The following is a 13,680-nucleotide window of genomic DNA, read 5'->3' on the forward strand; positions in this document are numbered from 1 at the left end:
GTGCTGGCCCATAGTAAGCACTAGAAAACAGTAGTCATCATTTTTGCTTATAAATGTGATGATGACCATTAATTAAGAATTATATTTAGGGGGTGCCTGGGTGGCTCAGTCAGTTAAATACCTGCCTTCAGCTCAGGTCATGATCCCAGGGTCCTGGGATCGAGTCCCGCATTGGGCTCCCTGCTTTGTCCTCTGCTTCTGCCTACCACTATCCCCTGCTTGTGTGCTCTCTCTTTCTCTTTCAAATAAATAAATAAAAGAATTAAATTTAGCATAAAACAAGATCCTCAAACTTCAGACCCTTCTTAGATTCTAGTGAAAATACCTGTCCATGTCCCACATGTGGCCAGGGTCATTGCACACTGTATGGTATTACCTGCCTACCCTCCCAGCAGATGCAGTTGGTTCTTTGGCTTGAACTGACTCTCCCATTTCCTTGGCCTGGAAAACTTCTCCCCTACATCTACCATACATGCACACTCGTGCTCCCATAGCACCCCTCTCTTCTCAGCACGGGCTCTCTCATCCTCAGGTTATGGGGGGCTCCCCTCCTCAACCAGGAGTTGCACAGGAGTAGGGCCATGATTCTTTGTCCCCATGTAGAATCCTGGCACCCGGCAACATGCCTGTATACAGTAGGGTAGTGAACACGAGCTCAGTGAAGGAAATAGATGTCTCTGTATCCTTTTCCCTCTAAGGTCTCACTTCATCAGTAGGCAGGAAAGCAGGTCTGTGTTCCACTCCTCTGGTCCAGGCACAACCATCCTATCACCGGGAAACCTATCTATAAGCTAATATGATTAATCTCAGACAATGTGGCTTCTTTTTAAAACTTGAGTTGAATTTTCCTAATCTTAAGAAATGGAAACAGGTTTGATACTTGTGTGTGTTCGGTAGCTGTGGCCACCTGTAGTTTATAACTGTGTTTGTATGTGTGTCTTTGTTTTTATATAGTAATTCCCTCCCCACCAACTGAAGTCAGTGTCTACAACAACACGGCACACAGTGTGCTGATCTCCTGGGTCCCGGGTTTTGATGGATACTCCCCGTTCAGGAGTTGCAGCATTCAGGTAAACCTCCAGGATGAAGAGAGAAGTAGCTGTCTGGTGCTCTGAGGTCCTACCTGATTTTTCATCCTCCTGAGGATGCGTGCCGAGGCTTTCCACACCTCCGTTTAGAAGTCCACTGACTCCTCTCCACTGAGTGTCCACCATGCATACCCCATTTTACGGTGTTTGCCCTGGGATGCTGCTTCCTTTTTGCTCATGGTCCAGGGTCCAACCAGAAGGGAAACAGGTTTCTAGGATAGAACATCATGAGACAAGAGAGAATTAATTTTTAAGGTATAAAAACACATCCCTAAATTAGGACTAGGTTGTGATCAGGAGTTCAGGAAAACAAAGTATTCCTCAACCTGGCTTCTCCTGGGCTGGAGGCCATGAAGCCCAGGCAAGCATGAGGTAGGTCATTTTTGCTGTCGAACGTAGCACCTTGGCCCATGGATCCCAGGACAACCTGAGCATTATAGGCTTGCAAAGTCTTTCCCCTTTTTAACCACTATCTAAAACTGGTATGACATTGTGCTATAAGAAATATAGGCTAGCCATCCTAAAATGGTACCTTGCTGTGATGTAGGCTCTGCTTTGAGTGTTAATTTCATTAAAATAGAAAGGGTAGCAGTAACACTACCATTTACTGAGTGCTCACAACGGCCAGGGACTTTGCTGACATCATCTTACTGAAAACCGACACCAGCTCAGAGCGCTCACGGAGTCCTTGAGTGGTAAAACCAGAATTCGAACTCAAAATGCTCTGATGCCAAAAACGATGCTCAGAACCATCTGCTCTTCCATGTCTCAGAAGAGACATTGCTTATGGGAACAGTTGAACATGTGTAGATTATCCACTGAAAACATGAACGCAGTCTGCCTTGTATGTTGTCATACAGTAGGGTCAGAAATTGTTCTTAGTTTCATATATGTCTGGTCTTACTAGCTGAAAACATATTAACCTGACACAGGCCACTCATGCCAGCTCAACTTGAAGCAGTGACTTCTAAAGAATTTTATATGTTGACAACCAGATGTTTTTAATACCAAATGGAATTAGCTTCTCTGTTTTTATTGCCTCCCACTCTTGTCCAACAGCTGTTCCTTCCCTGAAAAATGAAAACATTCTATTATCCCCAAAATAGCCTCCACCCTCACCCCAACAACTCTAACTTTACTTAATTCTTGCCCAACTTTATTTGTAAACCTCTCAAGGAATGGTAAGTCTAACAAAGTCCTTACCAGGGATATCATTTTTTTTTTTGGCAGCTTTTTTTGAGATATATTTCATAGACCATAATACTTACCCATTTAAACTGTATAATGTTGGGGTGCCTGACTGGCTCAGTCAGAAGAGCATGCGACTCTTGATCTCAGCGTCGTAAGTGTGAGCCCCACATTGGGGTAGAGATTACTTAAATAAACTTTAAAAACACAAAGTGTGTAATGTTTATTGGTATATCCACAGAGGTGTGTAGCAATCACCATTGTCTAATTGTGTCTATATTCATAAAAGCTATTGGGCTATAGTTTTCTTGTGTTAGCTGTTTCTGGTTTTGGTATCAGGGTGATACTGGCCTTATAGAATCAGTTGGGAGGTGTTCCCTTCTCTTCTATTTCTTGGAAGAGTTTGTGGAAGATTGATGTTAATTCTTTAAATATTTGGTAGAAATCACCAGTGAAGTTATCAGGTCCCAAGCTTTTCCTTGTGTAGAGTTTTTGTTGTTGTTGTTGTTGTTTTAAGATTTTATTTATCCATTCACAAGAGACACAGAGAGAGAGAGACAGAGACATAGGCAGAGGGAAAAGCAGCCTCCTCACAGGGAGTCCAAAGTGGGACTCAATCCCGGACCCTGGGATCATGCCCTGAGCTGAAGGCAGACCCTCAACCACTGAGCTACCCAGGTGTCCCTGTGGAGTTTTTTGAATACTACCTTAATCTTTTTACTTGGTACAGCTCTACTTAGATTTTTCATTTCTTCTTGAGTCAGTTTTTTTAGTTTGTTTCTAGGAATGTGTCCACTTCCTTTGGGTTACCTAATTTGTTGGTATACAATTGCTTATATTATTCCATTATAAGCTTTTTTTTCTTTGAAGTTAGTAGTGATGTCCCCACTTTCATTCCAGATTTTAATAATTTCAGTCTTCCCTTCCTTTCTTCTGTTTGCTTTGGCTTAGTTTGCTTTTTATTATTATTATTTTTTTTTTTAGTATCATAAGGTAGAAGTCTGGGTAATTCATTTGAAATTTCTTCTTTAGGGGATCCCTGGGTGGCTCAGCGGTTTAGCGCCTGCCTTTGGCCCAGGGCGCGATCCTGGAGTCCCGGGATCGAGTCCCACGTCAGGCTCCCGGCATGGAGCCTGCTTCTCCCTCCTCCTGTGTCTCTGCCTCTCTCTCTCTCTATGTCTATCATAAATAAATAAATAAATCTTTAAAAAAAAAAGAAATTTCTTCTTTAATATAAGCATTTATACTATACATTGCCTTCTAAGCAGTGTGTTAGCTACATCACATAGGTTTTGATATTTGGGGGCTTTTTCCTCATTCATCTAAAATTTTTTTGTTCTTTTCCTTGTGATTTTTTTTCCCCTATTGGTTATTCAGGAATATGTTGTTTAATTTTTTACATATGTAAATCTCTCAAGTTTTCTTCCTTTGCTTATTTCTAGTGTTATTCTATAGTGTTTGGAGGATATACTTAATATGATTTTCATCCTTTTAAATTTACTACGGCTTGTTTTATGGGCTAGCATTTGTTCTGCCCTGGAGAATGTTTCATATGACTTGAGGGGAAGGTATATTCAGCTGTGGTTAGGGTAGAATATTTTATATGTCTGATAGATTTAGTTAGTTTAGAGTCTTGCTCACTTCTTGTTTCCTTGTTGATCTTCTGCTAAGTGGTTTTATCTGTATTGAAAGTGGGAAATTAGGGTCTCAACTATAGTTTTTGAATTGTCTATTTCTCCTTTCAATCTCATCAGGTTTTCCTCCATGTATTCCAGGACTCTGTTAGGAGCAACCAGGGCTTATTGATAGATAGGTAGGTAGATAGATAGATGGATGGATGGATGGATGGATGGATGGATGGATAGATATAATTGAAGCATGACCCAGCCCTCTTTAAAACTGCTGCTGAGCTGTATAAAGAGTCCAAGAAAACAAGAGGCTCCTGCCCACTTAAGTATTGTTGTCTTTAGGGAGACTGTGAGGATGAGTACTACCCCCACATTGAGAGAGTAGGTCTCAGGGTGGAGATGAGGTAGAGCAGGATGGTAGGAAGGTCTGAAAATATCAGATCATTCCTGACGGTAGAAGATTTCACAGAAGCATCACCTGCTTTCTCTCTTTTCTCCTTGGCTTTGGGCTGAGTGAAAAATCATCCAGTGACTGCCAAATTGCAGGCCTTCCTTGTCCACCTTGGATCCTGTGGTGCCAGATGTGATTATTCTGTCTCTGCCCCACTAGCTAGCTCAGCCTCCCTTCACCCATAAAAATACAGTTATTTTGCAAGTTAAATTATAGGAGTAATTTTGTGACATACCTGTACATGTAATTAATTATTGTTTATCTGAAATTCAAATATAACTGGCTACCCTGTTTTCTGTGACCAGTCCTAGCAGGGTTAGTCAGGAGTAGTTCTAGAAGTTACATTTTTATATTTTGCAGATTAACAATGTATTCCCACTTCTGAAGGAACCAAGCACAGTTTTGTGGCACATATCCCCAGTCCACTACAGTTTTAAACTCTGACTTGGTAACAAATGAATGTCTTGGACAAGATTCAGATCCACGCACTAACAGGACACACCCTCTCACTTCCCCTTGGTCCTGATGTTAGTTCCTTTCTTCACCCATTTTTGGGCTGCATACTCCATTTCTATTTTTAACTCTCCCGAGTACTTCTTGCTATTTCATGCCCTTTTTTCCCTCAGGACCAACAGAGAAGTACTGTTATAGAAACCCTGTCTTCTTTCAGCAGTGTGTTCTCAGAGCGTCCCTGTGCCTGGAAATGCTCCACATATTGCTCCGGAAACAGGGCAGGGGTGGAGAGCCAAAGGTTTCCTCCACCTTAGTTTCAGAGGTTGGTCACCAGGAAGTAGGTACATACTCTGAAGTGAAGAAACAAAAAGTCAGTTCTGCCAATAGCCACCACCAAGATAAGCACGTAACTCTTTGTTTCTCCTCTGGTGGCTCCTCAGGCCAGCTGGTACTTTGTTGTCACCCAGTGGAGCCTGCAGGTCTGAGTCAGAGGTGAGGCTTGGCTTGGCCCCCACGTCACCATTATGGTATCCACTAGGGGATTTAGAATTCCAAAATGTTATTTGTGGCCTCTTGGCCTAAATTTCAGCACGTATATCCTGAAATAACAGCATTGTGTATCCACACCCCATGACCGTAAGCCCATTATTATTAGTAATACACACAGGGTTCAAGATTTTTTTTCCTCAGTTACTTTTGGTTACTTGTGTTTTATTCACTATCACTTTCTCTTTTCTGACTTTACAAATACTACATATCGTAGAAATTTTGAAAAATGTGTAGTTTTATCCCCATTCCCAGACAAGAGGTATGCTTAAGGAAAAAGGTAGAAGTTTGGCCTCGGTCTAGATTTTTGCTTGTGAAGAGTTGTATATGGAGAAATTGGTAGAGATTACAGAGGGAAAGATGAAAAAGAACTCAGAGGAAAGAGCTGAGATGTTTTAATAAGATTTGGAGAAAAGTTGGTTGGGTGAGGTGCAAATAGCTCTTCCCTATCTCCGCCCACCAAATAATTTCAGAAAATGTACATTTTATCTATATGCTTTTGGACTTGAATTTATATTGGGGTGGGAGTCAGGGTTAAAGAAAAAAAAAAAAGACGTGTAGAATTTACCTCAAGGCAAGAGCAGAGTTCATCAGGTTGCATAATGAAAAGAAATGCAGAATAAAAAGAGAAATCCCATATCCAATCCCCTGAAGTAGGATTTGGGAAATGATCTCTTCAAAGGGCCAGATAGTAAATATTTTAGGTTTGCCCCCACAAAGAATGTTGGTTGTCTTTGGTGTGTATTCTGTAAAACAGCTGAGAGAAGAAATCAAGAATTGAGGTTCTGAGAAAGAGAGGACTACTACCACAATTATCACATAATAACGATCATCCTTTGCTCTTTTACCTCCCATGGCAAGTACACTTAGTTTAGGTATTTTGCTCAAGTCATCAGTGGCTGCTCCAATAACATGAGTAACACACTGTAATGCTGGTGGGGAAATTAGTGTGTGGCCCGAAAGGAAGCAGGTATTTCCCCTCAGTGGAGAAGAGCCATGTGCATTGAATACATAAGTGCCCCGTGTCTGGCATTCCCACCACCTTACTAATGCCTGGTCCACATTTTTACTCCTCACTTAGGTCAAGGAAGTTGATCCGCTGAGTAATGACTCTGTCATGGTTTTTAACACCTCTGCTTCACCACATCTGTATCAAATTGAGCAGCTGCAAGCTCTGGCTAATTACAGCATTGGTGTGTCCTGCATGAATGAAATTGGCTGGTCTGCAATGAGCCCTTGGATTCTGGCCAGCACAACTGAAGGAGGTAATTCCTGGAGTTCAGAATAAATATTGCCCCTAATGGAATGTGATTAAACAAATCCTTCCCAGTGGCCTCATTTAGAGTTTAAAGTCTGCTTTGTTTGGTCTTTGTTTCTGGAGGAGAATTTTATTGAGGTAGCTGATGAAAATGGAGAAGAAGAGATTTCGTTCTATTTAGTGACAAAGCTTACCCTTACTATGAATATATAATATTTTACAGAGGAAGATAATAGCAACACATTTTATGGCATCTATTATTTTAAACTAAAATATAATCATATAAAAATTATTAATGGTAGCATCAAATTCAAGAAATAATGAACATGAAGGTGGTTAATGTTTACCAAACATCACATGCCAGGCACCACATGAGGTGCTTTGCATGGATTGTTTTATTAGATCCTCAGAGAAGCCCTATGAAGTAGGTTCTCTCTATGCTATCTTATTCATAGCAAATTTTATTTATGTCTTTAAACTTTAAAGAATTTTCTGTGTGCTCTCTTGGATTTCTGAGATTTTTATTATCGTCTATGAATATTGTAATGAATACTGTATTTCTGTTCAATTCAAATCCACAGTTTCTATTCTTCTCCAGTTTAGAGCTTTAGATTGCTAGAACGTCTTTCCTGCCCTTAACTCTGGCTTCACCTAGTCAGTGCTCTGGCTTTAATGCAGATGGGAGGTGGGTGGGGACACAGAACAGGATCAGAAATCTTTAGGGCATAAGCCTTGCACAAAATGACACTTCTAGTGCCAAAATTGTAAAGTATCTTTTTCTCTCAAATGATAAAGAAAAGCCTTTGAGGACAATTTTTATATGCTGTGTTTCATGTTCATTCAGTTCAAAAATACTTTTCTTACATCTTTGACCCAATTAATTATTAAGTTATGTAAGTTCCCAAATATTTGGGGTTTTTCCAGAAGTCTTTGTATTCCTGATTTCTTATTTCATTCTATTGGTGCCCAAGAACATATTCTGTATCACTTGAATACTTTTAAATTATGGCCCAGAACATGGTCTTTCCTGATAAATGTATGATGTTCACTTGGATAGAAAGGTATTGTCTTATGATATGGAGTATTCAATAAATGTCAAGTTGGTTGAGTTGGCTGATAGTCTTTTTCAAATTATATTCTTACTGCTTTTCTGCCTGTTTCTATCAATTATTTAGAGAGAGGCATTGAAATCTGCGGTTATAATTTTGGGTTTATCCATTTCTTTCTTTTTTTTATCCTTTTTTTTTTTTTTGATGTTGTAGCCAGTTTTGCTTCAAACCTTTTGAAGGTCTGTTATTTTGTGCATAAATGTTTGATTTTACTATGCTCTCCTAATAATTGACCAACTTTCTTTCTTTTCTGTGAGATCTACTTTCATATTAATATAGCCATTTTAGCCTTATTTTTTTTAATATTTATTTATTTATGATAGTCACAGAGAGAGAGGGGGGGGCAGAGACATAGGCAGAGGGAGAAGCAGGCTCCATGCACCGGGAGCCTGACGTGGGATTCGATCCCGGGTCTCCAGGATCGCGCCCTGGGCCAAAGGCAGGCGCCAAACCGCTGCGCCACCCAGGGATCCCTAGCCTTATTTTTGAATACGTAATATATCTTTGATTTCTCCTTATTTTTAACTTATTTATATCTTTTTATTTGGTTTGGACACCCTTAAGTGTCAATATTGGTTTTCTGTCCTCTGGGACCACTCACTTTGTCTAGCCACGAAGTGTCCTATTTCCTGCCTTAGGAAACATGGCTGCCGATGCTGTAGGTGCCAGCTGAGGAGGAGGGGTGAGACAGAGTCTTCCTCATTCAGTGTACGAACTCCCACTTATTTCTCCAGTTGTCTGTCTGGCCTCTCATTGTGTCTTCATCCTGACAGTGTCCCAAGTCCAGAGGCTTTTCAATTCGGAGAATAAAGCAACATCCTGTTTCCAGGGGGGTAATAAGGGAGTACCTGGCAGGTGTGTGGAAATAGGTTAGAGGAATCTTGAGGACTAGCTACTTCCTGGTCAGACCTTCAGTCTTCCTATTTTAGTACCTGGCCCACAGTTTCTGAGCCTCTCCATGATCCTTTGGGGAGAACAGGTTGCTGAATTAATTTCACCTTCTTCATCTTTTTCAGCTTTTCAGTATATGTTGACATTTCTTCTCCACTATTAATTAACTCTGCTTTCCCTTATGAGTTTATACTGTTTTAAATTACTTACTGTCATCATAGAGAGATTTCAGGAAGAGCAGACATAAAGACATGTTGAGTTGGCCATGTTTACCCATAAATTCTACAACAGATTTTTTTTTAAGATTTTATTTATTCATTCATGAGAGATACAGTGAGAGAGGCAGAGACACAGGCAGAGGAAGAAGCAGGCTCCATGCAGGGAACCTGATGTAGGGCTCTATCCCAGGACCCTGGGATCACACCCTGAGCCAAAGGTAGACACTCAACCACTGAGCCACCCAGGTGCCCCATTCTACAACAGATTTGAAACTATATGACTCTGTTCATATCACAACTTTAGTTATATGACATTTCCTAAGCAGAAATGAAGGTTAGAGTACTCTTTTGTTATCTTTTTGGGCATATCAGAAATATATAACTTATTCTCTCCTAAATACAAGTATAGACAATGGTTTGGTATATATTATTGCAATTGTTTTTATTCTTTCTATATATATATATAACATTTTTTATTTCTAAAATAGATTATTGTTCATACCTTTTTGCAATTTGATTTTTCCCTCCATCAGATATTTTTTTATGTCAGTACACATGAACTACCTAATTGTTTTCAGTGGCTAGGTAGTAAGTATTCCATTGGAAAGTCTATCGAAATTTATTATATCATATTTATTGACTGAGCATTACTTTTATTCTTTTTTATGCTTCAGTAAATGTAATACTACCTACAGGAGAATGTTCTAGATTAAATTCCTGGAAATAAAATACTTGGTCAAAGAGCATATTGTTTTCAGATTTGTTTTTTTTTTTTAAGATTATTTATTTATTTATTTATTTATTTATTTATTTATTTACTTGAAAGAGAGAGAGAGTATGTGAGCAGGGGAAGGAGCAGAAGGGCAGGGAAAGGGGAAGGGAGAGAATCACAAGCCAACTCTGCACTGAGCACAGAGCCCATCCTGGGGCTCGATCTCACAACCCTGAGATCATGACCTGAGCTGAAACTAAGAGTCAGACACTTAACCAATTGAGCCACCCAGATGCCCCCATATTATTTTCAATTTTAGTAGATACAGTCAAACTCCTCACTCCCAAAAAATTATCTAGTAGTGAACTTGACCTGTTTGCCAAATTATTTTGTCCATATATATGATACATACATACATTTTTTTCAAAGTGCTATAACTTTTATCCTTGTGAGAGATAATAGACATTCTGACGTAAATGGGTATGTGACATAAGCAGAACTTAACTATAAACCAGAGAGTGATTGGGGATCTCTGGGTGGCTCAGCAGTTTGGCGCCTGCCTTCAGCTCAGGGCGTGATTCTGGAGACCTGGGATTGAGTCCCACATCAGGCTTCCTGCATGGGGCCTGCTTCTCCCTCTGCCTGTGTCTCTGCCTCTCTCTCTCTCTCTCTCTCTCTCTGTCTCTTGTGAATAAATGAGTAAAATCTTTAAAAAATATATATTTAAAAAAAATAGAGAGTGAAAACCAGAGTTAAATTTTACATTTTGACATCCAGTAATTACCATTTGATCCTCTGGTCTTCAATAATGAGACATCTTACATATATATAAGATATATCTATATATGTATATATATGTATATGTATGTATGTGTTTGTGTGTGTGTGTATATATATACATTTTTAAAAATTTATTTACGGATCATCAGTAACCTGCCTTTGGACTTTGAAGTGATGGCTTCCTTCTGAGCTCTGCACTGTTCCCTGCCTTATACATCTCCCGTGACACAGAACTGATATCCAGTCAGTCTGGTTGATCTTCCACCCCACAGGTTACTACTGGAGAACCTGTTCAAGTTCGGTCTGCTTTGCTTCTCTAGGAGGAGTCTATGAGTCTATGAGTGCCATCCACCTCCTTTCCTGCCTTTCCTTGTCTTAGTTTGGAAAGTGCTTATGTTTTAAAAACTCAGGTACTATTTCAGGGGTGCCCGGGTGGTGCAGTCAGTTAAGCGGCTGACTCTTGGTTTGAGCTCAGGTCATGATCTCAGGGTCCTGGGATCGAGCCCCTAGTTGAGCTCCATGCTACGCACTGAATCTGCTTCAGGATTTTCTCTCTTGCCCTTCCCCACACTTGTTCTCATGCATTCTCTGTCTCTTTCTCATAAATAAATAAATAAATCTTTAAAAAAATAATAAAAATTCATATAGTATTTCAATGCTCCTTAACTGAAAAAAGGGTGAAAATCTGCTATTAAATTCAGTCTCATTTGAATGCTTTCCACAATGTTCAAAAACCAAACATTCAGAAACTGAGAAGAGAATGTACCTCTATATACTTTGCTCTGTGGTTCCTCATCTTTCTCTCTTCTTTCTCTTATAGCCCCATCAGTAGCACCTTCGAATGTCACTGTGTCTCTGAATGAATCTAGTCATAAGGTGGATGTCAGATGGATCAAGCCTCCAATCAAGCGGCAGGATGGGGAGCTGGTGGGCTACCGGATATCTCACATGTGGCAGAGTGCAGACACTTCCGTAAGTCTGAACTCTGAAGGAGTTCGCTGGTCTCCTAGGATTTGCTCATTTAATACTGTTGTAGAAGCTTTTGTTTTGTTATGAGAAGATCGGATTTTATTGAATGAGGAATCTTTTCCTGAATAGTTAAAAAAATTCCAGAGAAACTTTGGGGCTTTTCTTCCTGACTCACTCATCCATTCATATATGTATTCCGTAAATATGTTTAGGACCCATTTCCATTATTACTTGATTCGTGACTTCTGGGAACTTGGGCTCTTGTAGGAAGATAGTTGAGACCTACACAGATAACCATAGTGGAAGGTCAAGAAGCTATACAGCTTAGCAGTCCAGCCATTCATAGCCCCTTGGAAACTCCAGAGGATGCTTTTCTGAAGAAGAAAGTCAGGGAAGAACCCCAGCCTCATAGAGAATGGCAAGAGGTAACCAGCCTCCAGAGGACAGGGGGAAACCAGCAACAGGTTACCTTAATGCAGCTCCACAGGAGTAGGGATGATGCCTGCATGTGGGTGGGGAGGCAGCTGCCAGACAGGTTCCCTTCCCACTTGGGAAAGAAAGAGAGTTGAGATGACACTGACTTCTTTGTGACACAGGGCATCCTTGGAAAGGCAGTTGCCCTGACCTCATCATCAGGACTGCCTCTTTACCGCCATCACGCAAAGCAGACTTTTTCCTGATCATCCTAGCCCTGCAGATAGATCAGATTTTAGCATCCTCGTGGCATTTGTGGAGGGCACCACGTGAAAAGTAGTGCAGATACTTGGCAGGAGAGAGGGACAGAGCCAACAGCTGCCCCCGCCGATGATGTCCAAGCTTCATTTCAGTCATTTTTCACCTCATGTCATCCAACTTTTACTGAAACTGCTCTTTCCCTAAAGGGCAGTTGGGATTTCTTCTCCTCCTTCTCCTGACTCAGTTTACCTCTCAGGAAGCAGACTCTTGGAAGCAGTAGGTGATGGAAGTAAAGGAAAAGGAAGAGGGCTTGAAGTCCATGACTTTTTATGCCTCAGAGTGATAACAGAATGTTGTTTGTACAAGTCCAGTCCCTGCTTAGGAGTGTTGCAGCTACCAGAGAAGCCTCTTATTTCTTGGTCTTTTGTCCCAAGGCCACTGTGCAGAGTGCTTATTTGATTAACTGTATCTCTACACTGGCTGAATCAGGGGGATCAAATGCTTCTCTCAGAGAAAAGCTCCTTTCACAATGCTAAACTGTGAACTGTCCATGAAGGTCCATTAATTGTATTTGGGTTCAATAGGATTTTATTTTTCTTTGGTTGGCAGAAGACAGTATTATCAGCAGGCACTTGAGAGGTCTAAAAAAAAACAAAAAACAAAACAAAACAAAAACAGTTTGTTTAAAGAGCTGCAGGTCATCCTGTAGTTGGGGGAATCCATTCCTAGAGAGTTTTGGAATTGGCTTCTAAAAGCATCATTGTCGTCTTGGCTAATTCAGAAGAAAATTAGAACAAAGTGAAATGGTTACAGATGTTTAATGGAAAAAAAGCAAAGTAAAGCCTTTTTTCTCACCTTGCATTGGCAAAACTACCTCTCCACCATTTTTGTTTAACTTTTGAGTCTAAAGCATCTTACCAGTAAGTATGAATGTCATATACATCATTATGAAAATACTATTGCTATGAGATAAGAAGCCATTTATGAATGTCGTATACAACTTTAGGATTTGCATTGAATCCTAAAGTTTTCACCTCCTTTCACATCTATTTACATTATACTCCTATTTACTAAGTGGGGAGGGGGCTTCTTTATATAGTGCTTCATCATTAACAAGTCAGTATCTGTTCTGTTTCTGAGATGTTCTTTTCGTGCATTAAAAAAGTTCAAAATTGGGGATCCCTGGGTGGCGCAGCGGTTTGGCGCCTGCCTTTGGCCCAGGGTGCGATCCTGGAGACCCGGGATCGAGTCCCACGTCGGGCTCCCGGTGCATGGAGCCTGCTTCTCCCTCCGCCTGTGTCTCTGCTTCTCTCTCTCTCTCTGTGACTGTCATAAGTAAATAAATAAAAAAAAGAAATAAAAAAAAAAAGTATCCTTGACGTCTCCTTCTAGTGTGGGTGAAAGCCACTTGTTTGGCAGGGATCTCTGGAGCTGAGGCGCGTTGAGGGGCAAGGGTGAGGAGCACTTCACACGCTAAATGCCACCCGCGCCCCGCTGCACTGCGCCTTCTGGTCGCCCTTTGTTCAGAACAGTCCCCTGTGCGGTGAGAACAATACTGCCACAGTCAGGACTGTGACCTTTCCAGTCATTACCTCCTCAGAGATGCTGGATCACCCCACTGAGAACCTCATTTGCATTGTACTCTTGCTATACTTTGTGCATCGTGATGGTCTCGTGACAACAAAGGACTTAGTGGCTCACTTTACTTAGGATA

The 13,680-nt window shown here is 40.7% G+C and overlaps 1 protein-coding gene across 1 annotated transcript in view; it reads left to right on the forward strand.

The window, feature by feature from the left end:
* MERTK (MER proto-oncogene, tyrosine kinase) overlaps window positions 1-13,680 on the forward strand; it is a 114,666-nt gene that overhangs the window by 64,641 nt on the left and 36,345 nt on the right. The window contains exons 6-8 of the mRNA XM_055327181.1: window positions 955-1,070; window positions 6,436-6,619; window positions 11,143-11,294. Of these exons, the coding sequence (XP_055183156.1) occupies window positions 955-1,070; window positions 6,436-6,619; window positions 11,143-11,294 (452 nt within the window). The remainder of the gene's footprint in view (window positions 1-954; window positions 1,071-6,435; window positions 6,620-11,142; window positions 11,295-13,680) is intronic.

This window comes from Nyctereutes procyonoides, unplaced genomic scaffold, assembly GCF_905146905.1.
Source record: "Nyctereutes procyonoides isolate TBG_1078 unplaced genomic scaffold, NYPRO_anot_genome, whole genome shotgun sequence".
Classification (NCBI taxonomy): Eukaryota; Metazoa; Chordata; class Mammalia; order Carnivora; family Canidae; genus Nyctereutes; species Nyctereutes procyonoides.